This window comes from Delphinapterus leucas, chromosome 6 (genome assembly GCF_059928025.1).
Source record: "Delphinapterus leucas isolate spDelLeu-1000000601 "Yukka" chromosome 6, BTC_Dleu_Yukka2, whole genome shotgun sequence".
Lineage (NCBI taxonomy): Eukaryota > Metazoa > Chordata > Mammalia > Artiodactyla > Monodontidae > Delphinapterus > Delphinapterus leucas.
In genome coordinates, this window is record NC_143134.1 from 101,243,230 (window position 1) to 101,270,447 (window position 27,218).

Below are 27,218 nucleotides of genomic sequence, written 5' to 3' on the forward strand. Positions count from 1 at the left end.
CTGGCTGCAGAAGGCCTTGCACTGAGATAAGGAGTCTGGATTTTGTCTTCCAAAGGAAAGCCACTGAAAGCCGCTCTACAGGGTAAGGTTCTTTATATTAACAAACACCTAAGAGACGTATTTGACTGATGTGTCCTGGGTGACAAGAAAGCATTCAGACTGAGCTGCACCAGCTAGGAAAATGTGCCCAGAAGATGCACTTTAAACATTCTTTAACTAGCAATGAGGTCTTCCATACCACAAAACAGGGCAGAGAACCTGATTTTTTTTTTTCTTAACCAGGTTTCCTGGGTGCACATGAATTTAAAACACGAGCTCACCATCGTTAGAGAAATCTTATGAGCTTGGTCCATGAGTCCGTGAGGACACAGAGCTCAGGGCAAGTCCCACTCCCTTCTTTGCTAACTTCTCCTCATCCATCGCGGGGTATGGCCTCGGAGGCCATTCCTCCAGAAAGCCCTGACTTTCCAAAGTCAGCTTTTGACACTCTTCCCGAGCTCTTAGACTCCCTTTGGACTTCTCCCACTAATGCTGAGATTTACAGCCAACTGATCCAGTTCTACTAGATATAAGCTCAGGTCTCTCCTGCTTGTGCAATTATCTGTTGAACGGATGAATGAATGAATATGGGATAGTCCTTATTTTGCAGATGGGGAAACTGAGGCTTAGAGAGAGGTTAAGGCACTATTCAGAGGTTGCCCAGTATGTGGGGGAGTGTGAATCATGAACTTTCCATGCCACCCCACTGCCCCTGTTGTAGCTCTGGGGGAAAGCCACAATATTTCCTCTTGTGGACACTTGCAGTGCCAGGTACCCAGGCGTGACGTACGTGGGAGAGAGCCCAGAAGAGGAGAGAGTAGGGCCATGTGAGACATCTGCTGAGTCAAAAGGCTCACCCAGGAGCAGGCGGGTGGGGTGAAACCCTCAGGTGACCTTGCTTACTTCTGATGGACAGACACATGATGGGTCAGTGGCTTGACAATGCAGAGTGCAACCGGGGCTGCTCCCTGGCCAAGCGGCTGGCAGGAAACAAACTGTGAGGCAGCAGAAGTGGTGGGTAGCAAGAAGCAGAACTTGGATGGGGTGGGTGTTGGATCTGCTCAGCCCCTGACAAGCTCTGTGACCGTGGGCAAGTGACTCAGTCCCTTGGAGCCTTGGTCTCTCGACCTGCAAAAGCCCTTTGTGCAGGCCTGGCCATCGTTAGTATTTTTATTACTGGATTTCTACTCACTGATGTCTGCACCATCATGGCGCGCTGGTCTCGCATTTTCCGAACAATATCCAGTGGGTAAACGGGCAGGTTCCTCTCGATCAGGCACATGGATGTTTCCATGGTGACCAACACACCGGTTCGACCTATCCCAGCACTGGGGGGAAAGGAGCAGAGACGGGATTTGCTCAGACAGCATTTCTGCACAGCCCAGCTCAGCTCCTCGCCAGTTCCCACGCTTACTCAGATGGAGCTTTCCTCCTCTGACCTTCAAAGAACACAAAACACACGCTCAAGGTGTGCTCTTGAACAGACCGGGGGCTTAAAAACCAACGGGAAGAAACCCACCTTTCCGTGCAAACTCCACCCCCCATCTTATGCGCATCTACTGTGAGGTCAGTCAGCTGGGAACAGAGGGAAAGATGAGGGAGGGAGTTTGTTCTCCAGTTCTGCGCTGCAATCACAAGTTTGTCCGGATCTTTTGACATTGTGAAGAAAGAAAGCAAAGAGAGCTTTGTAAAAAGCATATCTAGTCTTGTGGGATTTAGGTGGGCTTGATGCCTGCCAACTTTCTCCAGGCCTTTCCCAAGGAGTATGAGTATTAAAAAAATAAAGCCAACAAGCCACAGTACCTGCAGTGAACTAGGACGGGTTCACCTTCCACTCTCAGGGACCTCACATAGTTTACAAATTCCAGAAAGTCTGAGGAGTCATCGGGAACGCCGTGGTCTGGCCATGCCACGTACTGGAGATGCGTCACGGTGTGCTCCTCTCCGGTCTGCGAAGAGACAGAGTGGCCTCGCTGAGTTACCTGGACGGTGGGCAGGTGGACAGGAGGACCCTGGCCCCGCTCCGGCCTCCAGCCAGGGAGCTCCTGTCTCCGGACACTCTTCTACCACTGGGTACCACCCTGCCACGGCCACTGCCAACTCCTGCCCACCCGCCTCCCATACGCTCCCAAACACCCACTCTCGAGGGTTCCGCTGGGGCCACCTCCTGCCCGATGTCTCCTCCACCACTTCTGCCCACAGTGATCTCTTCCCGTTTGCTCCTATGGTACTTACGATTAGGGCCACCCACATTGGCTCTTTTTTTTTTTTTATGGTCAAAAGACACATAACAAGAAGCTTACCATGTTAAACATTATGTACAATTCCTTCCAGAGCCTTTTCATCTTCCCAAACTGAAACACTGTGCCCATTAAACACTAACTTCATTCCCCAGCCACGCAGCCCTGGCAACCACCGTCCTCCTTTCCGTCTCTGTGAACTGACTACTCCAGGTACCTCACAGTATTTGACCTTTGGGGTCTGGCTCCTTCCACTCAGCATAATGTCTTCGAGGTTCAACCATGCAGTAGCATGTGTCAGAACTTCCTTCTCTGTAAAGGGGGACTAGGATTCCATTGTATGAATACACCACATTCTGTTTATCCATTTATCTGTCAGTGGACACTTGGGCTGTTTCCACCTGTCGGCTATTGTGAAATATGCTGCTGTGGACATGGGTGCTGGCTCTTTTCCAGGCCGTCTGTACATCTACTGAAATGCCCACCAGGTGAAAACACAGACTGACCTAGAAGTAGAGCGCTACCCGGGCCCACGGTGGATGCTGATTCAGCGCCTGCCTCTAACCCGTGCCCTCCCCTGGACCACTCGCCGCCTGTGCGGTGCTCACCTCGGTGTTCGTGACCAGCATTTCACGGAACACGTAAGCGATGGTGCAGTCCTCTGACTGACAGCGGATGTGAAAGCTGCCATGTTCCATGACCTCGGGAGGATAGGGCCAGTACTGGTGGCATTTGGTCTGCAAGGGAACCAGCGGGTAGGGGTTAGGCTCGGCTGTGCGGCGGTCCTCGTGGCCGTTACTGGGCAGACGGGTTGGATGTTTGGCCAGAGCCCTCTCACTCGCACCAGGTACTCAGAGCTGCTGGGAGAAGAGAGACGCAGGCGAGGCCACTTTTGTGCTGCGTCTGTTTTCTGAGGGTGGGCGGGGAACCTCCCTTCCTCCCCTGGGCAGCTGGGGAGTGGGGGGGAGGTCAACCCGCCAGGGGCCAGGCCACAGCTCTCACTCCAGCTGGAGCTGGAATTTGAGCACACAGACTTTCCTTCTTCATCACCAGGGTCCAACTGCTGGAGAAACAGGAGAGCCTCCGACATGGGGCCTCGACTTAGGAGCGACCTCTACCCGACACCCCCGTCCCTCGGCCCCTTCTCTGCTCTCAACACCCCTTTCTACCTCATTCCTCCTTCGGCGTCCACTCCTCACGGCACAGCCGCTAAGAGTACACCTGTGGGAGCCAGACCGACGTCTGCTACGATCATTTCCTCCTCCACGGTGAGCCCTATGACCTTGAACCTGCTACTACTTAAGCTCTCTGATTTTCACATTCTTCACCTGAAAGACAGGCCAGCACCTGCTTCCCAGATGGTGACAGAGGCTGGAGAGAATGGTGTGCAGTGCCAGGCTCACTGCGGGGCGGGGGCAGGTCAGCGGTGACGGTGGCCATTATCATCACTGCGGCCACAGGCCCCACCAGAGCTTTCGTATACGAGTCCTACGGAGCTGACACGCGCCAGACAGCAGAGGGGGAAACCCGGGCTCAGCAGGATTAAGTGGGCTGCCCCAGGTCCAGGGCTGCTGTGGCTCCCCACGGCCCCTCCCGTTTTCTCTTCCCCCTTCCAAATCCTGAAACGTGTTCCCTAGCAGTCTCACTCCTAACTCTGGCCTCGAAGCAAAGCTCAGGGCCAAGCTGCCTATCCCATCATAGATCCATCAAGTCAAATTCTGACGCATTCAAAAAAAATTTCCTCTCCAAGCCTACAGCTGCATCAACTTGGGTAAAAATGACATTTACTTACAGCTGAGAGGGGGTATAAACCAACAGATGCACGTAATTTAAAAGAGCTTTTCTATTCTTATTTTCAAACGTCACAGTGAATATGTGAAATTAAAGCATGCTGCTGAAAAGGCGGCGTTAAGAGTTTACTTGTAAACCTTACACCTGGGTATTTTGGTTAGTGGCCACTTCCCAGCTTCTCCAAGACACGAAGGACTGCTGTCCATAGAACCCGAGGCAGAGCCAACACCCAGCAGGCCTGCATCTGCTTCCTTATCTGTGGGGGTGTAGCTGTCTGCTGCAGGCTCCCAAGGGTCCTGCCCACAGGACAGCTGATGGCAAGCTTCGCTCTGAAGCGACGAGCCCGTGCAGGGCTGAGCCACAAATACCTCTATTTCTAGAGACTCCCAGTGAATCTGACCAGAACTAGACTCTCTTTACTCCTTGATCAAATTTAGATTTTAGGTCTATTTGGATCTCTAAGCACTGGGGGTGTAGCAGAAAGAACAAGAAGTTTGTGCACATCCTGAGTTTCCCTCCTGGTTGATAAGTTCCACTAACTTGCAATCCTGGGCAAGGTACTCGCTTCTCTGAACCTCAGTTTTGGCCGTACTGTGCGGCTGGCAGGATCTTAGTTCCCTGACCAGGGATCGAACCCAGGCCCCCTGCAGTGGAAGCTCGGAGTCCTAACCGCTGGACTGCCAGGGGATTCCCTAATGCCTGCTATCTTGATCAGTATATGCTAAGCACTAAATGGTGCTTTTTATGGACATTATTTTATCTGGGTCTCCAAACAGCCTTATGGGGTAGAGACCGTCACTGTCTCTGTTTTGCATAAGAGTAAACTGAGGCTCAGAGAGTGAACCCACTTGTGTCAGACCCTACACATAGGAAATGGAGCATATATAGATGTAAAACATAATTTTTCCCCCAGAAGAAACATGCTTGATGGGAGGGGAAGGAGAAGACCCTTTCAATGGAAAGACTATATACCTCTACACCCCTGTTTCCTCTTGGAGGAAACCCATGGACCTGAAGGGAGAACACAATGGAAAACGTTTTAGGTCGGAATGAAAAGAGGGAGAAATGAAAGCTATTCTGTGGCAGGAGCGCCTCACTGACCACTGGCCTCTGGGCAAGGCTTCCAGCACCTACAGACGTGAGCACGGCACAGAGCGGCGACGGGGACCCCGCCAGCTATTCGCCTGTGGGGAGGCTCACCCCGCAAAATGCAGAATATGGGAGAAAGCGACCGGGACATGCCAAGAACTTCATCTCTCGGAAGAAGCAGGGGACAGAGCTGCTGGCCTGGAGTGACTGACTCCTAATCAGGAGGAACTCAGGGGGGTGGTGAGGACCAGATAAGGGGCCTCAGGATAAAGGGCTCGGGTCACCTGAGCGTTTGTAACAGGAGAGGGAGGAAACGCATAGCCTGGATTTGAGAACAGGTTTCCAACCATTGATAAACAACAGAGGTAAGTTCCCAGGGCCAGAGCTTACGAAGGGAATGCTCTGACTCGTGGGAGATGGGAATCTCTAACCCGATGGAACCAGCCGGAAGGGGTTCCATTAGGAAGAAAGGGCTGGGAAACCAACCAACCCACCAGGTTACATGGAGACCTTGGAGGAGCTCAGGTTCAGAGCGGACTCCAATCAGGACAAAACAGGAGGGGCAGGACCTACAAGGGCAGCCAGTGGAAGTGAGGCCTCCTGGATGGAAGAAAGGGCCTTTTCTCCTGAGCTGGAACAGGCAGAATGAGGGGAAGAAGGGACTGCCATCGGGGCAGGTGTCTGTCACTAACCACGCCTGCTGGCGCTCTCTTTTCTCCAAGGAGAACAATGATCTTGCAGCTGGGAAGGGCCGAGCCAACTTTGAAGGGGAAGGAGCAGCCCAACACAGGTGAGGAGAGCTCCTGGCTGCCCCATGGGTTCAGGTGTTGGCTCGCAGGAGTTGCAGCACCACTGAAAGACCTCATGAGCTCTGAGAGTAGCACCTCCATGGGCAGTTTCTGAGAAAACCTGGAGTATCCACGTTCTCCAGAGTCACAGAACAGGCAGGCAAACGTGGCACAGTTTCATATGGGGAGATTCTGCAGACAACAAGGCCGATGTCTTGTCATCTATAACATACCACAATGGCCCAGATCAAGGCCTGCAAAGTGTGGGATTTGGTAGGAGGCTAGGAGGAGATGGGGGTCTGTATTAAACGGCATAGAACCACACGGTGGGAAAGTGGGTTTTTCCATGTATGCCATACAGAGTTTCTCAGTTGGGGTCTAGGATAGCTTTAACATTATCTCCCTAGTACTTTAACTCTCTTTTTAGGAGACAGCACATGAGCGTGTGGGCAAGCACGCCTTGGGTTCACAGCCTGGAAGGCAAGAATATTTATTTAGACTTTAAAAACATTGTCTTGTGGTTTTTGCATTTTTACACATACCTTCTTTTTATGGCAAGTGATACTGGGCTTCCATTTCAGATATATATTTCAAAGGAAATTTTTTTTTTTTGTGATACGCGGGCCTCTCACTGTTGCGGCCTCTCCCGTTGCGGAGCACAGGCTCCGGACGCGCAGGCTCAGCGGCCATGGCTCATGGGCCCAGCCGCTCCGCGGCATGTGGGATCTTCCCGGACTGGGGCACGAACCCGTGTCCCCTGCATCGGCAGGCGGACTCTCAACCACTGCGCCACCAGGGAAGCCCCAAAGGAAATTTTTTAAAGCAAAAAAAGGTGAGCCAATTTGAAGAATCATAATAAATAATACTACAGTAATAGTACAGTCCCGGCAACAATTAAGGTGTACCCAAACTACTATTACTGCTAGCTAGCATCTGTATAATATTTACTGTGTGCCAAGCACTGTTCCAAGAAAGCTGCCTGTATTAACCCATTCAGTTACTCCACAAATCAACGATTGGTGTCATTATTCCATTTTACGTAGAGGTTCTGAAGGTTTCCTAAGCCACACAGGTAGGAAGTGACTGAGCAGGGATTCGAATTCAGGAAGCATGGCCCTAGCATCTGCCCTCTTACCCAGGACACCACGGAACAAGATGGGTGCAGGCACTCCAGAAAAAAAGAGAGGACAGGATAGGACTGTGAGCCAGCTGGAGTTCCCTAAGTTCAAAAAAGGTCCCAGTAATTTCACTGCCTTTCCAAAACAAGATTATAAAATCACACATGCATACAAAAACAGAATATAAACAAAAATTAAAAATAGGCAAAAACAAGATTTCCAGACAAGGAGATCAGGTGATGCCATAGACCTGCTGCCTGGTGATTTCAGCAAAGCTTCTGAGAGTTCTCACGGTAACCAGGTAGACAAGATGGAGAGATGGCCAGGGCTGGAAGCAGAGCTGAGAGAATGAGCAACTGCTCCTCGAAGAGTGCCCTCAACGTCTCTGACTCACAGTATTCTAGAAGGAGCTTTCTACTGCTTCTTGAGGGCCTTTACATTTTTTAAATGGTGACTTATGTGAAGAGAAGAGATTCTGATCGAGACTGTGAGTGACAAGAAGCTAAGGGTGAGAGCCAACACAGAGAATGACAGATGGAAAGCCCGAGGAGCCCAAGCGCACGCAGAAGGCCAGATCTGATGGCTCATCCTCCCAGGGATGATAATCATGGCCACACAGACACACACTAGCTAATGTTTGCTGGACACCTGCGACGGGCAGCTCTCTAGGCTTTTCACATACATCGTCTTAGTCTTCACAAACCCTCCAAGGCGGCTCTACTATCTGCAGTTTATATTCAGGGAAGCTGAGGGTCAGAGAGGTTAAATAACTTGCTCGAGAAGAACGTGTTCTGAACCCAGATCGTCTGGCTCCAGAGCCCCACCAGCGTGCTGCATGTAGGTTTCCGGAGTCAAATGCTTGAGAACAAAATGGGGAAACTGGCTAACAGCACCACTGAGACAAAGACCAGACAATTTCTGCTGACCACCACCTTAATGGAAGTCGAGGGTTATTTTCACATATCTGAAAGGGCATTGCATAGAAGAGAAGGGTAACTTATAACTGAGTCTTCCAGGTAAGAGAAGCAGGTGGGGTGGTGGTTCAAAGTGATGTGGATTTCAGCGTGTCGTAAAGAGGGATTTTTTAAAAAATCAGAGCCGAATACTCATGGATGGACCCTGGAAGTGTTTTAGCCAAGGTGGGGAGCCACCTGCCTGGGACAACCTGTGTGAAAGCCCTCTGCAATCCACAGGTCTCTCTAGAAACAGTAGGAATACTTATTTTGCTGTTTTGAGTGAGAGGGTAGCCTGATCTCCTCAAACATACTATCCATTCCAATCCTGTATTCTGACTTTCAGCACAGCTCAATTCTGAGCTACATACCAAAGAGAGGCCTGGGAGGAAGTGGCACAAAGATCATTCAAAATAGGTGGTTCAAAATTACTTTATATTTGATTTTGGAATGTGTTTCTGGATAAACATTTCATAATGAAGATACCCAGATGCAGGCAGAAGTTAGAGAACTCATGCTACACAGTATCCCTTGCACACTGACTTCTGTTATATAATCAGTGATCTGTTCCTATGGAAAATGCACGGCAGGCTGAGCACAGCAGGGTGCCCATCACTCTCCTAGTTAAGCCCTTCTTACCTCTTTTTTGCATCAGGTTTTGCTGCAACACAAGCAGAGGTTGACAGAGGTCATTTCTTCTACTTTTTATGGCCATTGTGAACCTGGCACTCACACTGCTCTTCTCAGGACCAGCACTTGAGCACTTGTCCTGGGTGGGTAAGGCCACAGCTAAAACAGGGGTTCTTGGACAGGTAAGGCAAGGTGAAGAGCCTTCCTGCTTGTTATAATGGATCGGAGGCAGGAATGGAAGGGGCTGTTTGATCACTCCTTAGCTTGGAAAGGCCAGGGAGTGGGCAGGAAAAGTGCTGAGCTTCCAGTCACTGGAGGTATCCATCAGTAGCTCTGTACAGGAGATTTATGGGTCACATAGGGGCTGGACCGGGCGACATTTCATTAAGACCTTTTCCAGCCCTGAAATTCACGTTCTGCAGAGCACAGTGTGACATGCACACTTCTGAATTGGAGATCAAGCCACTTACCCGCCCTCGCTCTGTGAGAGTGGTCAACATGACGATGAGTGACAACTTCTGATCCCAGACTACCTGCCAAAATTGTGCACAGGTATGTGGCAGGGGTCCCTGAGTGGCAATGTACTTGTTCACAAGGTTCGCAGCAGGAATTTCCATCTGGCAAGAGATTGTTAAGGCATTAGAATCCGTTATTGCCACAAGGTGGACAGGGAACTGGATCTTACATTCTTTCACTTAGTGACTGTCATCACACCAGAATAACATCTCTATCAATTTTTGGCCAATAAGAATAATCAAAGAAAAAGCTACTCTCAGAAATGCTTCAAAGGGACTTCCCTGGCGGTCCAGTGGTTTAAGACTTCACGTTACCACTGCAGGGGGCACAGGTTCGATCCCTGGTCTGGGAACTAAGATCCCACAAGCCATGCGGCCAGAAAAAAAAAAAGCTTCAAATGCTAGTATTTAACAATAATACTAGCATTAGATATTTAAAGATAAAACTATATGATAGTCAATAGGCGATAATCAGAAGTGGACCTACGAGATGGAAAAGAGTTTAAATGACCTTCACCGCTGTATCCTAAATATAGTCAATATTGGGGAACTGCATTTTCAGCGACACATGCCAATCCTCATGCTCACATCTTTCCCTATGCAGGGTTTTCTATCAAAATATTTATTTTCTTTGAAGCATAAGCCATACAGGCTTATCCCACCAACTGTTGTTCCACTTTGCTTTCTGCATGGCTGCCAATGTTTGTGCCACTGAGTTGATCAATCTCCCTCCCAGCCCCAGCTTTACTGAGGTATAACTGACAAATAAAAATTGTATATATTTAAGGTGTACAACATGATGGTTTGATATATGTATACACTGTGAAATGATTCCTAGAGTCGAGTTCATGAACACATCACCTCACAAGGTTACCATCTGAGTTGATTAATGCTAGATGTCAAAATGTTTTCAACTGTCCTCAGTGTCCCTCTCCCACCCTGCTCTCCTTCTGCTTCTAAACTAAGTCTTTTCTATGAAAGAACACTCAGAACTGGCTGAGCTTTGGAGCGGCACTGTGATTCACTCATTCTTAGATGGGAAAGGTAAATGGAGGTGCCTAACTCATGGTTTGGTTGGTGCTTGGGTTAAGGGCTTCCTCAGCCCTGGTCTCAGCCAGTCCCCACCCCAGGACTGCATGGCCTTAGCAGCCCCACCATTTCTGATGCTCTGCTTGCAGGACACCAGGAATGTTGAAGTGAGGGTCAATGAATCTCACAGATGCTTTTGAATAAGGGGAATCACTGATCAGACCCATTCTTGCTGGTTGTTCTTGATATCATGCTATAACCTGAGAACCTGAAAAGTCATCTGTTCATTTAGATCAGAGGTTGGTAAGCTATGGGCTGAAGGCCAAATTTAACTGCCACTTTGCAAGCCTAAGGTGTTTTTTTGTGTTTTCACATGGTTGCTTTTTTTTTTTTTTTTTTTTTTTTTTGGTATGTGGGCCTCTCACTGTTGTGGCCTCTCCCCGACCGGGGCACGAACCCGTGTCCCCCACATCAGCAGGTGGACTCCCAACCACTGCACCACCAGGGAAGCCCTCACATGGTTGCATTTTAAACGGCTATATAAGTACCTAATTAATATCCTCAATTTTGTCTCCTGGCTTGCAGAGACCAAAATATTTATTATCTGGCCCTCTACAGAAGAAGTGTGCTGACCCCTGGTTTAGATAAAGAAACTGAGGTTCAGAGAGGCTAAGTTTCCCAACATGCATTTTCAGAGTGAAATGAATGTTTTCCCAACAACATGTGAAATTTTTACCTTTTGTTTTTGGGTTATATGCCCAGAGGTGGTCTTATTTTTCTTATTTTTAGGCAGGATGTAACGACATGGGGGAAAAACACAGAAAGTTACAAACATACCAATGGCCAAAACAACAGAACACCTACATGTCTGCAGTTGAGGACAGAAGGCATGTGGATGATGGAGTCAGAGACACAGGATCTGAGTTCTGGTCTCACCTTCCGTTAGCTTTGTGACTTTTCAAATTATTAAATGTCTCTGAACCTTAGTTTCATCCTCTGTAAAATGAGACTATTTTGCCTTCCCTCAATGGCTGCTGTGGTGATGAAATGAGGGGGTGAACGGGAAAGCACTTCGCTAAATGCGAAGCACCTCACACACCACTGTCATGCTTGTGGCAGTGATTAATGTGCTTTTTCTCACGATCCAGATTTTTAACTTACGTTCACGTAACTCGCATTAATATAATCTTCGTTTCTCTGCAATAATACCCGGGTGGTGTCATCTGTGGGGAGAGCAAGACATTTACTGATTATTCCTAGTGTTATTTTTATCGCACCGAGTAAACAAGAGTTCAGTTCCCAGCCCCATCTGCAGCTCTCGCCTCATTAGCATAAACACTATTCCCCAACTGTTCAGAGTTTGAAATGGCTGCAGTAAAGACGGTGGTGTTTACAGACACACTGAAAATCGTTCCAGAATACCAGACAATCTGTTTTAAAAAGGGAAACATTATCTCAGTGTGTGTGTGGTAGCGGGGAGGAGGTATTCACGCCGGATACTCACAAGGCAATACATCTTTATATCGGTTTTTGTCCAAATTTTGAGGCAGCTTTGCAAATGTGATGGCCAAACCGGGCTTCTTTCTGTAGAGTTGCTAAATGACAAACAGAGAAGTAAAAAAACGAAAAAAAACATTGCAAAAAACAGCTATGGAGAGAGTGTGAAAATATACTTCATCAGTAAAGTTTACCAGTCACAGCACCAAAATCTTAACACTTAACAGTGATTTCATATATTAAGAGAAAAATCTTCCCAATAAGGAATTCTACAATCCCATGAGAAACTGACTAAATTCTTCAATAATTTTTTTTTTAACATGATGATCTTTGAGGAAAAGTCATAAGAAGGGGTGTGAGTCACAGATAATGGATCACAGTAAGTAAAACCTCATCTTTATGACAATTATTTGACAAGAGCTAAAAGCAAGTAGAGAAAAAGAAAGAATTCTGACTAAAAATTAAATGGAAATCATTTACATTAGTCTAAAAACACTTCCCTCCGATTTAATAGAGTGAGCCATATTCTTTGCTAAGAACAAGAGCATTTCATTTCATTCATTTCAGAAGTATACTCCCACAATAAAAACATTTATTCCAATACATAGTAAACTTCATTTAAACATTCATTTAAAGAGGTATTTCCCTATACATGCAATCATTAGTGAATAATTCAGTTAAAACCATCTTTGCACATTTACAAGCACATATTAGACACATTCGTACTGTACCTGATGTGATGTTGACAACAGCTCTGTGAGAGGTATTAATAGTATTCTTATTTTTTAAGTGAGAGGCAGAGATTAAATGCTTTGCTCAAGATTAAAACCAGAGGCTGAACCCAGATCTGACGCCAATGCTTGAGTTTTTTTCTTTGAAATGACATTTTATTGAGGTATGACTGACATGTAAAAAGTGGTATATAGTTGACGTACAACTCGATGAGTTTGGGGATAAGTATACGCCCATAAAACCATCACCACCATAAAGGCGTAAGATACATCCATCCCCTCTCAAAGTTTCCCCTTGCCCTTTTGAGTTTTCTTTTCTATGCAACTGTGTCCCCCCACTTCAAACTAGAGTGTGAAACACTATTCACCAGTGGATTTTAGTTAACTTTATGGGAATTTAAAAACCACTTTTTTTTCAGTGTTGGAAGTGATTTTTTTTTTTTTTGCAGAAAATTTAAGAAATTCAGACTAATATAAAGAAAAAAGTTACCAGTAATTTCACAACCCTGAGATGACCTGTTTTTTAAAAAATTTTATTTATTTATTTTGACTGCATTGGGTCTTCATTGCTGTGGGCGGGCTTTCTCTAGTTGCGGCGAACGGGGGCTACTCTTTGTTGCAGTGAGTGGGCTTCTTATTGCTGTGGCTTCTGTTGTTGCGGAGCATGGGCCCTAGGCTCACGGGCTTCAGTAGTTGCGGCACGTGGGCTCAGCAGTTGTGGTGCATGGGCTTAGTTGTTCCACGGCATGTCAGATCTTTCAAGACCAGGGCTAAAAGCCGTGTCCCCTGCATTGGCAGGTGGATTCTTAACCACTGCGCCACCAGGGAAGTCCTGAGATGACCTTCTTCATCTATCTTCTCCAGCTTTTTTTTTCACACACACATGTATACAAACATATGTAATTATATAGGTAAACACATAAAATATACAGATATCACTATGTTTTTAAAAACAAAAAATGAGACTGAACATTTATTAGCACTTTCCATATTATCTTCTATAGAACCCAAGTATTCTGAAAGAAGCTACTAGGTATTGCTTAGAAAAAGTTTCAAGGTCAAGGAAATTTGGGAAATACTACAAGGCACCTTATGTTCTATGAATCTCTAAGACGACAAGTCCTGTAATGCATAACCTTATTAAATTCTGATTAGCTAAGCATTTCTCAAGCTAATTTGGCCATGGAGGATCTCACGTCTCACAAGACATGTCCTGGGAAATACCACTATAATTTTGAAGGCTGTTTTCCCCACTTATTATATAGTGTCTAGTTCCCTGTGTCATTTAAATACTTGAAGTATTCTCTATACACATGATTTCTACTGGCTCAATAATCTATAAGGTTTTCATAGTTTAACTTTTATTCTACTTCTTGATTAGACTGTTTTCAATTTTTTGCTGCTATCAACTCCCAGGAAGAGAATTACTGCATTAAAGCATATTTTTGAGGACTCTGATACACACACACACACACACACAATGGAGTTGCCCTCCAGGGGTGTACAAGAATGGTTAGTCCACCAAATTGCAGCCAGTATCATCAACTAAAATGTGTTTACAATTTGAATAGGGAGGTGGAACAATGTCTTTCCCTGTATATTTTTGCAAATTGTATTTCTTGCTTTATAAACCAGCCTCTGTTGGTCTGTTTTTTCTCTTATTAGTTCTTTTATTAAACAATTGCACAGAAATCACCAGGAGAGAATTAGCACAGACATTTTTGGTAATGAGGATTATGTTATGTCTCATACATCTTCCAAATGTTCAGAATTTCCAATCTTTCCCTAGGCTTAACTATTAACCATCTTTACAATTTCAGTTCATAACAATCAAGTAGCCACTAAGCAACTTCTTAAAGGTCTGTGAGCTTTAATGAACTCTCTGGGCTCCTTCTTAAAATAAACTCATGATTTATTAAAAGTTTTGGTTTGATTCCGGGAGGAGGAGAATATCTGAGTCAAATTCCCCTAAATGAAAATTTGGTTCTAACTGACTAACTGCATAGAAGTGAAATCCAATTGAGTGAATATAACCAGTAAAGCTAACCTGGAGGTAAAAAGTTTTTCTTTTCCAAATAACAAAAGCATAGGGCCTCCCTGGTGCTGCAGTGGTTGAGAACCTGCCTGCCAATGTAGGGGCCACAAGTTCGAGCCCTGGTCTCGGAAGATCCACATGCCGCAGAGCAACTAGGCCCTCGAGCCACAACAACTGAGCCTGCACTCTAGAGCCCAGGAGCCACAACTACTGAGCCCATGTGCTGCAACTATTGAAGCCCGAACGCCTAGAGCCTGAGCTCCGCAACAAGAGAAGCCACCGCAATGAGAGCCTGCACACCGCAACAAAGACCCAAAGCACCAAAAAAAAAAAAAACACCAAAAGTGTAAATGTAATCAACTTGAGATGGTCTAGCGGAAGAGCATAGATCTAGCAAAAGGCTTTAATCACAACAAGGATATGAATGTACCTCAGCAGTAATGATCTGTTGATAGGATTGTAAAGTATTAAAAATAAAATACAAAATAAAGTACTATAGCACTGTCTTCAAATTTTTAAATATGCACACCCTGGGCTTTATCTGACAGAAATGCACAAAGATACATATCAAAGAAATTTATTGGTGGCAAAATATTTTCTTTGGCAGAAAACTGGAAACAGCCTGAATATTTCCCAACAGGGAAAAGTGTTGACTTAAATTCTGATATAGTTATACCACAAAATTATGTGCAAGTAATAGAATAAGATAGACTAAAAGTACAGATTCAACTCATCTATTTAAGTGAAAAATGCAAGTCACAGAATAATACAGTGGTGATCCCATTTCTACACATAACAGCATACGTACAATGTGTATATAACATATGTGTGTGCACTTATGTATGTGTGTGTATAAAATATTTGCAAGATCACTGGAACAAGTATGCAAGGATACACACCAAATTATTATCTGTAAATTACAAGAGAGAGAGAAGCTAAAGGAGAGGGGGGGTCAGAAAATAATTTTACTTTGGCTATTTCTGAATTACTTGAATTATTACAACGTGAATTTTTAAAAATTCAAATGACTGGGGACTTCCCTGGTGGCACAGTGGTTAAGAATCCACCTGCCAATGCAGGGGACACGGGTTTGTGCCCTGGTCCGGGAAGATCCCACATGCCGCGGAGCGGCTAGGCCCGTGAGCCATGGCCGCTGAGCCTGCGCTCCGCAATGGGAGAGGCCGCAACGGTGAGAGGCCCGCGTACCGCAAAAATAAAAAAAAAAGAACTACAACAAAAGAAATATATATATAAAATTAAAAATTTTTTACAAAAAGTTGGGTGAATAAAGCTAAGTTTTTTTTTTTTGGTTTTTTTTTGGTTTTTTTTGCCTTTAGAAGGGTTGACAACACACTCATTTTTATGCCTGCCTTGCCAAGGCTAACACTGAACCCTATTCCCACTGAATTGCTTCAGTGCTATTCACACACTTAGTTTCTGAAGGTGTTAGCAGTTGGTTTTCAAGTTCTTTCAATTTATGGACTCTTCTCCAGACCTTGTGAGCTGCATGGCAGGCTGGGTGTGAAAACACTGCCCAGAGAAGGGTGGTCCGGAGTAGACAGTGATGTGCTGGAAACACAGGTATATCTTTCTGGAAGGATCAGGGATGGGAGGTAATGAGCTATTATGAAGACTATTAGCCAGAAATTGAGAAAAGGCTCTTTCAAGAACTGCTCATTGGAATGACACAGTTTGCTTTGTTCATTCTTGGGCTAAAGGTATGTGAAGCAGGCAAGAGCTCCTAGTCTTTAAGGTCCCTTAAATTCTGCCCTAGAATGAGAGCAATCCGGAGGCTGGAGAAGGTCACAGGGACAGAGGGTTATAAGATCACTTAGTTTTATTAAAATCTTAATTTTTATGTCCTCATATGCTTTGTTCTCATCATATCAGAGTGTAGTTCTAAGCAGCTGTGAGAGTAAGGGTGAATTATAAGAAGATCAGCTGAGAGGGTTTGCTATGGAACAACCGTATTTAAATTGCAGCATCAATATCACCGGCTCTGGCCTCCAAAGACAAAAACTGAACAGTGGGAGCTGGAGTTGGCCAGCACAGTTCGGGGATGGATAAGACATACAGTTTTCCAGTTTAAACATTCCTCCTTTGAAAAAATCATCTAAAAGTAGAGAGAGGGCATCAGGAGATGACTCTGATCTCCTCAGACTTTTGGCCCAACCAAAGATGTGAAACCTGCTCACATCGCTCAGATAAAGGCTTTGGACACCCAATTGGCTCCAACCAGTGGATGCTGGCAAGGGCTGGCACAGTGGAAGCAAGCACCCCATCAACTGCACAACCAGATGAAGGGGGGAATTCTCAGTGGAGTTCTTGAAGTCTGAGAACCCAAGAAGGGGGAAGAAAAAAGGAAAAGACAAAAAAAAAAGGAGGGACTGGAAGGGACAATGAGTAAGGAGAGCAAATAGTAGAAACGGACTCCCTCGCATGCCCTTGGCAATGACCCAGAGTCTAGTGCAGGGCAATGACTTTCAAAACAGCTATTTACTGTGCTTTCTGTATCAAGCACTAAACTGTGGTCTCCGTGAAGGCAGGTGTCTTGTTTGTTCTGTTCACCACCATAAACACCTAGGCCAGCATTGTGCCTGGTACATAGTAGGTGCTAAATAAAATGTTTAAGAGTCGAGGAATAACGGGATCTGCTCCTTTGGACAAAGGGGACAAAGCACTTGAGTAAAGCAGGACGAGAGATGGCATGGAGGCATGTAACTAAGCTAAGGGTAGCCCGTTTTTCATGAAGGCCTCGAGAGGCTGTCCTCCACTTTGCAGACATAAGAACAACTTACTGCTCATGGACAGCTCGCCCACACTGGGGACTTCCACCTTCCCTTGTACCTGACAGACCCAGTCAGGGAGCAAGGACACTGCTGACAGGGTACTCAGAGTTTCTCTCTACCTTCCTGTAAAGGTTTGCTGAAGTGAACTGACATTGTTGCTGGCAATCTGGGGACGTTCAATAGTGCTACTTTATTATTATTTTTAACAGTGCTACTTTAAATCACAGTACCAAATGCAGATCCCAGTGCTGGCATACTCAAGTATTCTTGCAGCGTCCCTTTCACAGATAAATACTTGACAGTGAGGTGGGGTGGCAATTCCTTTATATTGGTCCCCGGCACTTGAAATGTAAAGGCCACTCACGTGGTCATTCCAAAGCCCGCAGTTCGCTCCCTGTATTCCAAGTGTTATACTTGATAATGTCTGCCTTTCTTAAAAGAAAAAAAATTTTTTTGAAAAATTAAAAACAAACTTTTAGTATGAGCTCTAATCTTGAAGGTACACCTACATGTGTAAGTCTTCAGCTGCCTTTGTTCTTCCAAATCAACTTTTATAATGATCACAGCGACCAGTAAGTCACCTGTTTTGACAGGAATGGATGTTTCTTACAGTGGATGATGTAGGAGTGGGTTCGGGAGAAACAGTGGTCAGAAGAGAGAAAAAGATGGCTTCTGGTTTTGGCAAAGAGGGAAGATGCTGAGGTGGGAGGGGAGGGGGTATCCGAGTTTGACTCGACCTCTGGTGGAGCCTTGTAGCCACTGCTCTAACTCGTCAGTCCTGAGAGGTGGGAGGATAAATGTTTCTCATTTTCTATCAACTGCATTCCACAAGTCTCCAAAGAGCTTGCAAGGCCATTGGATGAGGTTGAGCACAAGGGGCCTTTGCTTGCTGGGAAACCAGTTCTCAAAGGACAGTTAACATCATCACTTAGCTTTTATCCAGCACTGTCTATACCAAATGCACACCCTTTCCCTTGCCTAAACAGAAAGCTCAACTCAGGGAAAAAGCATGAAATGAGCCACAAATTACTCTCAGGAAGGAATGACCCTGGGGCTGAGGCAACGAGTTCTTTAGAGGAGAGCATCCTGGAGGTGGTAATGGACTTGGAGCCTTGTGAACCCCAAGTCTGGGCGCCTTTATACGAGAGACAGAGGGACACCCTACCTTGCCTGAACACAGTATTTAGGCAGTTCGAGGCTGGTCACAAATGCTGGCAAACTGCCCACACTGAGTAGCTCACACTGTGTAGCTCCTGGAGGGAAGGGCTCATATCAGAGGTTGAGTGAAGAACTGGGTCATACCTGGTGAGTTCTGACAATGGACTTTTCAACATAGATTCTAATCCCAGCTCTGTCTCTGACCAGCTGGGTGACACTGGGCAAGTTCCATAGCCTCTGAGCCTTGTTCTCTCCACTTATAAAGGAGTGATCCAAATAATTCTGGCCATATCTGTCTCACGGAATTGCTGTGAGAGTCAACTGAGACAACATATGTGAGACACACTTGGTAGACTCCAAAGTGCTATAGAAATGCTAATTATTAAGCATGATTTTATTATAGCTGGGACCAAACGCTTTCTGGGACACATCTGTAATTGTTTCTGAAAGCCATGGGAGGGACAGGGGAATTCCATTAATGAAGAAAATGCTTCAAAGCAAGCTTTGCTGAAAACCAGCTTGTCATTGCAAAAGGGATTCCATCCACTGCCCAGCTACCCCAGGACAGGCCCTTTGTGCTGCGGAGTGGGTGGCATCGGCACCTGCTAGGAACCAGTGCCCACTTCCTGCTCCTGTTCAGAGCACAGCCTCCGACAGCCAAGCCACCCACCTGCTGACGGCACTGGAGGAGAAGCAGGTGGGGAACCAGAATAGCCGAGACTCTGGGAGTCAGACAGTGCTGGGTTCCACCTCTTGTGTGGACTGGGCAGGTTCTTTAGACTCCTCTATTTATAAATGATAATAGTTGTTGCTTTTTGCACCCTGACTGTGCGTCAGACAACGCATTAAATATTTATCTCATCTAACTCTTACAACCAGCCCACAAAATACCCAATTTACAGATGGGGAAGTAGAGGCTACAGAGGTTAAGGGATGTGCCTGAGGTCACACAGGAAATGAGTGGTAGAGTCAGGATTTGAAGGCTGCTTGGCTCCACGTGGCTAGACAGCATCTCAGATCTTTTCTAGCTCTGATGTCATGCTATTCTAACAACTCTCACGTAGAAACAGCACGTTGTTGTTACCTATATAATTACACAAAGGCTCTACAGCTGTTAGGAGAACAAGCTCCGTGAGTTAAGCCTGCCTGGTTTCCAATCAGGCTGTGCCATTTACTGTGAGATAACCTCTCCAAGACTCTGATCCAGCCCTACAGCAGGCTGCTGTGAGAATGCTGTGAGACATGCCTATAAAGCCCTTGGCACATAGTAAGTGCGCATTAAAGGTTTCCCTTTGTCTTTCTTTAGGATTCCCCTCTAGCAGCTATGTGAGACAACTTCTCCCACCTCTAGCAGTGGTTGTTAAATTGTGTTCCACAGTCTAGGGGTCCTTGGGGGGGCAGTGTGGAGACTGACAAGGCAGGGCTCCATGGATCCCACCAGCTCCATCACAGAGCAGATCTGCTGTTATCTCTTCTGTATTTTGGAATTCAAATTTACTTATTTAAAAAGGTTTTTCGACTTAATTTCTAGGAAACGTTTAAACTAAATGAAGGAAATGTGTACGTACTAAAATTTAACCCTAAAAGTTCTATGTTCTCCATATCTTATTTCTCCTCTAGTCCAACCATAAGCTCTAAAGGCAGGACTTAGGATGGGCAGCAGCGGGACAATGGTTCTGGTACGATCTTTACTCTCCCATCCACAGGATCAGCTTGTGCATTAAACCCTTCTGGTGATCTTGTTAAGAAACAATATCCAGGCCCCCTCCCAGTGTGGCTGATTCAGTAGCTAAGGGCTGGGCCCGTTTAAACAAGCTCCTCAGGTGATATCCATACAGATGGTCAGGGTGTCACCCTTTGAGAAATAATACTTAAAAACACAGGGGGACAAGTGGGCACTTCTTTCTAAAGCATTTTTTATCTTCCTAATGAATTTCAATGAACATTGTTCAAGGAAAACCTGATAGGGGATTCCCACATGTAAAACATGAAAGTGGAGGGGATTTTCTGGAGCATTGGTCAAGACCAGGCACCGTCTTTTTCCTCACCAAGAGCCCACAGCGCCTCCTTGTGGACAATCTTATCAAAGAGATCCGGTTCGTCTTGGGTGAAGGGCTTCCATCACCTGGAGACATCTCCCAGGACCCCTTGAGCGCTGCTCACCCCCGGGAGGCCTGTTTCCCTACCTGACACCCTCTGAGCTTAGTCTGCATTAGGGTCCAGGAGGCTGTGACCCTCCTGGAATACCCTCCCCTCCACACTTAATCCCATCCACCCTCTATTAACACTACATCTCACCCAGAGGACCTCCTGGAATCCTCTCACCTCCAGTCCCTACAGAACATACAGTCTGTGGAATGAAATCTCACCCTATCTTGGTCTTTAGCTGTTGCTGGGACTCGTGATACACTCCCACAAATATACCAAAATTAGACCGTAAGCTCCTTGGGGTCAGAAATCCCCCTTCTCCTTCCCTCGCTGTGCTCCTGATCTAGCATTTGGCACATGGTGAATACCTAATACTCGTTGAATGAAAGAACAAATGACTCCACAGTGCCGTTCCCCTCTGACTTTCCCTTCCAACTCCCTCCAAAAAGAATAAAACTGATATATTCTGGCTTTTAAGTGTTCCTTGTTTCAATTATTTTGGAGAGTGTTTAAAAATAATTGAGTTTGGGCTTCCCTGGTGGCGCAGCGGTTGAGAGTCCGCCTGCCGATGCAGGGGACACGGGTTCGTGCCCCGGTCTGGGAAGATACCACATGCCGCAGAGTGGCAGGGCCCGTGAGCCATGGCCGCTGAGCCTGCGCGTCCCGAGCCTGTGCTCCGCAATGGGAGAGGCCACAACAGTGAGAGGCCCGCGTACGGCAAAAAAAAAAAAAAAAAAAAATTGAGTTTTAGTGTTTAAAATGTTTGTCTCGGGGCTTCCCTGGTGGCGCAGTGGTTAAGAATCCGCTTGCCAATGCAAGGAACACGGGTTCGAGCCTTGGTCCAGGAAGATCCCACATGCTGTGAAGCAACTAAGCCTGTGTGCCACAACTACTGAGCCCACGTGCCACAACTACTGAAGCCCTCGCACCTAGAGCCCATGCTCCGCAGCAAGAGAAGCCACCGCAATGAGAGGCCCACGCACCGCAACGAAGAGTAGTCCCCGCTCACTGCAACTAGAGAAAACCCGCGCGCAGCAATGAAGACCCAATGCATCCAAAAATAAATAAAATAAATTTTTTTAAAAAGTATGTCTCAATTTTGAGCTTTTTTGCGATGCAGAGCCAGAGAATACAACTTCTACATTTTCTTCTTTTAAAATCTTAAGCCTACCTAGCCTCCTGCAGGCAACTGGAAAGAAGAGCTCTCTCTCTTTGTAGATGTTCAGTATATGTCTATCAATTCTATCCAAGTAACTATATTATTCCTACCCTCTTATCCTGATTTCAGCTTATTTTTTGTCTATATTATCTGTCAAGGCTGTCAAGTTCAAAATTCCCTATTGATTGTTTTGGGTGGGGCCAATTCACCTTTCCCTTGTGGGTTTTACTTTTTACTATTGTTCAATACACATTGCTTTAATAATGTATTTTATTTACATTCTATTCCTTACGCCATTATAGAATAAACCTTTCTCTCACTCAAGACTCTCTGCTTTGCTTCCTTCTTGTTTGATACTCACATTACTCATGCTTTCCTGAATCAATATGCAGTCACATATATTTGATAAATTTCCTAGTTTTGCTTCTGTGACTTTTTCCTTTATACAACTTTCTAATAAACTTTGCAGTGCAGACTTCTGCTTTTGAATCTGACCTGAGACTCTCTGCTAATTTAGGGATCCAGACTGTGCATGTTGTCATTAATCACGATCAGTTTTCTTTCACTGCCTACTTTATGCTTCTCGGTGCTCTTCTGTTACCTTTTTACTGCACGAACTACTGTTTTCTACAACTTTTTAAAAATGTGGAAGACAAACATATCGTGTTTTCATTCTGTTAGTGATCAGTAAAGCTGACTTGAACACAAGTCTCCTTGGGTCCTACTTTGTTTTGTGAAGTCTCTGCATGTGCCTTTGTCAACAGTCTCAATCCCACGAGCAGAGGTCGCTGCTGGGGAGGGAAGACGTGGTCTGACTTTGGTTTCGTGTCCACACGGTTCTGGGGGACTTGGGAAGCCCAGCCCCTGTGCCCTCACGGGGCCCAGCTCCCCCATCATCCCTCCGCACCCACCCATGCCGCCTCTCCACTACCTTCGACTGCCAAGTGTTCTGAGCTTTTGTGTTGGCAGCTAAATATGCTCAGAGTCCCGCCTCCTCGATTTCTGACGTTTCTCCATGACTACTGATCGTTACTAGAACAGGGCGCAAGCAATGGGCCGTGGTCCCCAGCCCGCTTTCTCCCTGAGGTCATGAGTCCCTCTGTGGTCCCTCCATGAGCACAGCTGCCTGGTGACTTAGATGACCTGGCAGCAGCTGAGCAGCCCACCGAGGCACTGGGGGTCTCTTACCTCAAACTGGATCAGCACCGTCCCGCTTTCGAGGCCCTTCTTTAGCTGTTCCATGGATCCCTCCAGCGTGTCTCCACCCTCCGGACACACGGGGAAAATGGCCTCTGGGAAAAGCTGGTGCAGTTCATCTTCAGATTTGATATCAGCAAACGAGTGGACAGCTGTAGTGGACAAGAAAGAGCTTGTCTGGCTTGTGCAGCCACGTGCTGGGTGATGGGATTCCTCCCCCCAAATTAGTCTTATGACACCTGAATGCAGATGGTTTAAAACATCTTATTAAATGATTAAGCGCATGGTAATCATTTTCACCAAAGATACAACTTCTCGTTGAATGATTCAATATGTACTAATTATACAAAATGCCTCTCCCGTTGCGGAGGACAGGCTCCGGACACGCAGGCTCAGCGGCCATGGCTTACGGGCCCAGCCGCTCCGCGGCATGTGGGATCTTCCCAGACCGGGGCATGAACCTGTGTCCCCTGCATCGGCAGGCGGGCTCTCAACCACTGCGCCACCAGGGAAGCCTGCTGATTAGTTTTAAATGACGGTGTTTAGTACTCAAGAGGCTTTTGCCAAAGGTAAGAGAAAGGGAAAGGACGTTTTTAAAGAAAACAGATTTTCTCCCTTTGCTCTCTGTGACCTGGTTATTCTTCTACCCCTGCTCTTCCTTCCTTCTCCGGTCCCTTTCATTTGCTCCCTTAAAACAGGCATTTTCGCAGGAAACTGGTGCGGGGTCTGACCCTCTCTCCACACCACCACCGCCCCGCAGAGCTCAGTCAGTCAGTCTCTAACTCGAGGCCATTGTTAGGTGGGAGGCTCCCAAGTAAACATCTCTAGTCTCCTCTGTGCTTCCTCTTTGGAAATCTCCCTTCACATCAGACTCAATACGGGTAAAAACAAACAGAGGACCCCCTCTCCCCAACCACGCACAATACTTCCCAGCCTCACGTGCCTCTTTCTGTCTAGTCACTTCAAACTTTGGGATCATCTCTGAATGTTCCCTTTCTACCCAGGAAGAGAAGTCACTTCCCTTACCCAAGAGCCTTCAATGACTCCCCACTGCCTTCAAGATAACAGGAAAGGAGAAAGAAAGGAACCACTTTTGTGTTTTCCACATAGTTGAACTGAATCCTCACAACTCTGAACCAGCGGTCTTTATTCCCATTTTACAGATGAGGACACTGATTCACAGGGCAAAAGAGCTGTCCAAAGTGACCCAGCCTGTCAGGGTGGGACACGGGAATTCAGTCCACATGTCTGACGCTAAAGACCACATTCTTTCCACTGACCACAGAAGCTCAGATCTTCTGCTTATTTTCATGATTTCTGTCCTATCTGCTATTCCCTATGCTACCATTTTTCTTTTTATCAACTCATTTTTTACTTGAATGTTTATTTTAAAAATGAACTTACCATTACAGTGATAGAAAATCAGTGGCACTGCTCTTTAAGCTCTAATCGTCTACAAACGTCTGTTTCCCTCACCTCACACAGGCACCAGCCCTTTGCCATGGGTTGGTGGAGGACCCCCTCCCGCCCTGGCCCGGCCGGAATGCTCTCGTTCCAGCCCCTCGTATTGGCCAGCATGTCACACGGCACTTCATGTGATGGAGAGGCCTGCTCCCGATCGCTGGATTCCTTCCTTCTCTATTATCACGTGGCCTTACCAGACACACGGCAACTTACTTAACCTCTCTGTGGTTGGCTTCCTCATTTGGGGGTAAGAATACCAACCTTACGAGAACATTATAAGAGTTGAAGAGGATAATTACGCAAAGCAATTAACACAGTGCAGGCACTTCGCTGGTGCTGCAGAGACATCAGCTACTGTCACTAGTGACACCTACTGTGTGTCGAGCATGGAGCTGGGTTTGGTGGGGATGGGTGGTGGGAGGAGGTGGGTAGGAGTCTGGAGAGATCTGGCAGGGCCTCACGGAGGAGGTGGGATGAGAGCTGGCACTGGGAGTTTCGGTGGGAACAGAGAAGGCAGGCATGAGGGGGCGTGGGCTGTGCCGACAACTGTGAGGCCAGAACAGAGATGCGGGGCCAGGGCTTGATTCGCACACTTCATTCACCTGCAGTATTTGAGAGCTGGGAAGGAGGATGCGAGGACTCGGCTTATTGCTTTATGACAACAACGACAACAACGATAATAGTAGCTGTATTCAACAGAGGTTGCCTTTCAAATGCCCACCAAGTACTGGGCAGCATCTTTGATGCCTTCCAGTATGAGTATCATTTAATCTTCCGAGGGACCCTTGGAGGTAGCGACTATGTCATCCTCATTTTACATTAGAGGAAACTGAAACACAGATTGGGTGAGAAACTTGCTCAAGGTCCCTGAACCCAGTAGGAGGCAGAGTTCGAAGAGCCCCAAGGCAGCCAGGCTCCTGCCCCACTCTGCTTACTGCCTCTGCAACAAAAACCAAATGTACATGAATAAAATGTAACCTGGTCCTTTGAGGAAGGGTTGAATATGCAAATGCAGACAGGGCCAGGCAGCTAAGAGGGCTGTGTGAAGTGGGCTGAGCTGGGCCTGGGAGGAATGGGGAAGGGGAGGGTCACACCTAGTATATAAAGGGGTGGAGGGCGCTGCCTACCTGCAGAGGACTGGCCATGAGGGGCGGGGCCCTGTGGAGGCAGATCTCCATATTTTTCAAGGGAGAAGTCGGCCATCAGGTGGTCACGGGAAAGCCCTTGATTTTCCCATGTTGGCTATAAGTGCAACATTGCAAAACCACGGAACAGGCTGGGGAAGGCCCTCTTTGCTAAGGCTCCTCTCCCGCAGGTGGCTGTTACCTTTCCTCCTGATCACCAGGGCCAGCTCCCGTGTGTGCGACTCCCGGCTGGCTTTGATGAACATCACCACTTGGTCATGGGTGTGTTCTGAGATGTCCCGGCCGTTGATTAGCACGATTTGATCCCCTTCGTTCAGCTTAGGAATGCAGGTGTCCGCCTGCATGGGGGAAGAGCGAGTTTCTTCCGTTATCATAACACAATCCTCAAGGTAAGAACCTGATGTTTTTTGAGCCCCGACACTTGAGACCATGACCAAGTTCTCTTCTTCGCCCTCAGGCATTACCGTCTTTATTTTTACCTCCACTGCAATGTTGACATGGTAGCTGGCAGTGGGATTTTAAAGGAGTCCTGCTCAGAACCTGCGTTATGAAACATTTTGGAGTAAAGCTAAGAAAACTACTGAGGCTATTTCTCTATGGTAGCCAGGCTTCACTTATTACTGTAATGTCATAATGACTTCAATGCCTCTATCTTTTGTTGTCTAGATGTGTGGTTAGAAAATGATTCATCAGGGCTTCCCTGGTGGCGCAGTGGTTGAGAGTCCGCCTGTCAACGCAGGGGACACGGGTTCGTGCCCCGGTCCGGGAAGATCCCACGTGCCGCGGAGCGGCTGGGCCTGTGAGCCATGGCCGCTGAGCCTGCGTGTCCGGAGCCTGTGCTCCGCAACGGGAGAGGCCACAACAGTGAGAGGCCCGTATACCGGTTAAAAAAAAAAAAAAAAAGAAAATGATTCGTCAGCTAAAAGCGAGTATTTATCTATCTTGTGATGGAGAAAGGCTTTGCAAACATAACCCCAAAGGCAGAAGCCATTATGGAGAGAAGCCATGCATTGAACAGTGTGGGAATGAAAGGCTTCTTAACTCACAGAGGCCACAAGCAGTAAGAAAAGGTAAACCACAAGCTTAAGAGTAAAACTCCCAAACAGGCACCTTCTTAGGAGGCACAGGGACCCTTTGGTGCTCACTGTTATACAAAAGCAAATCACCTCCTAGATGCCTAGAGCCCCAGACAGAGGGCTGAGGGTGGGGAGGGACAGGGACACAGGGGCCGTGAGCCCACTCGGAGCGAGCAGAACAGCAAACTCTAAGCCCCAAGTTTCCTTCTTTCGGGCAGGACTTCTACATTTCAACGTGCACACCAGTCATCCGGGGATCTGGTTAAAATGCAGATTCTGGTCCAGGAGGTCTGGGGTGGGCCCGAGAGTCTGCATTTCCAATGAGCTCCCAGGTGATGCTGGTGCTGCAGCTTCGGGGACCACAGCGAGCAGCAAGGCTCTGGAAAACGGCCTCCATTCTTTCCTATCTATGTGCGTATGCATTTACACACACCCTCTGCTACCAGTAACAAAGAAACAGGACACAGAAACAGAAATCTGTTACCTGTAGGGGAAAGCACACCTGGGAAATAACAGAATATGTTTACTTACAGGTGACTCTGGGTTTATCCTTGATACCACAAGAGGCATCTTTTGATCCACTCCTCCCTGTAAACATGTAGATTAAAAAACCACTTGAGTCGTTCA

General features: G+C 46.7%; 1 protein-coding gene across 27 annotated transcripts in view; it reads right to left on the reverse strand.

Moving 5' to 3' along the window:
- Positions 1-27,218, reverse strand: part of PTPN3 (protein tyrosine phosphatase non-receptor type 3) — a 147,273-nt gene that overhangs the window by 7,492 nt on the left and 112,563 nt on the right. For 24 of the 27 annotated variants that reach the window (XM_089913544.1, XM_089913563.1, XM_089913549.1 and 21 more), the window contains 9 exons: positions 27,123-27,179; positions 25,697-25,853; positions 22,898-23,058; positions 11,697-11,787; positions 11,354-11,415; positions 9,119-9,265; positions 2,888-3,016; positions 1,843-1,988; positions 1,232-1,367 (listed from right to left, as the gene is read on the reverse strand). In XM_089913544.1, coding sequence (XP_089769670.1) covers positions 1,232-1,367; positions 1,843-1,988; positions 2,888-3,016; positions 9,119-9,265; positions 11,354-11,415; positions 11,697-11,787; positions 22,898-23,058; positions 25,697-25,853; positions 27,123-27,179 — 1,086 coding nt within the window. Of the gene's footprint in view, positions 1-1,231; positions 1,368-1,842; positions 1,989-2,887; positions 3,017-3,044; positions 3,137-9,118; positions 9,266-11,353; positions 11,416-11,696; positions 11,788-12,937; positions 13,285-22,897; positions 23,059-25,696; positions 25,854-27,122; positions 27,180-27,218 lie in introns of those variants that run through there. The other 3 variants (XM_089913545.1, XM_089913560.1, XM_089913564.1) reach the window with 3 other exon arrangements.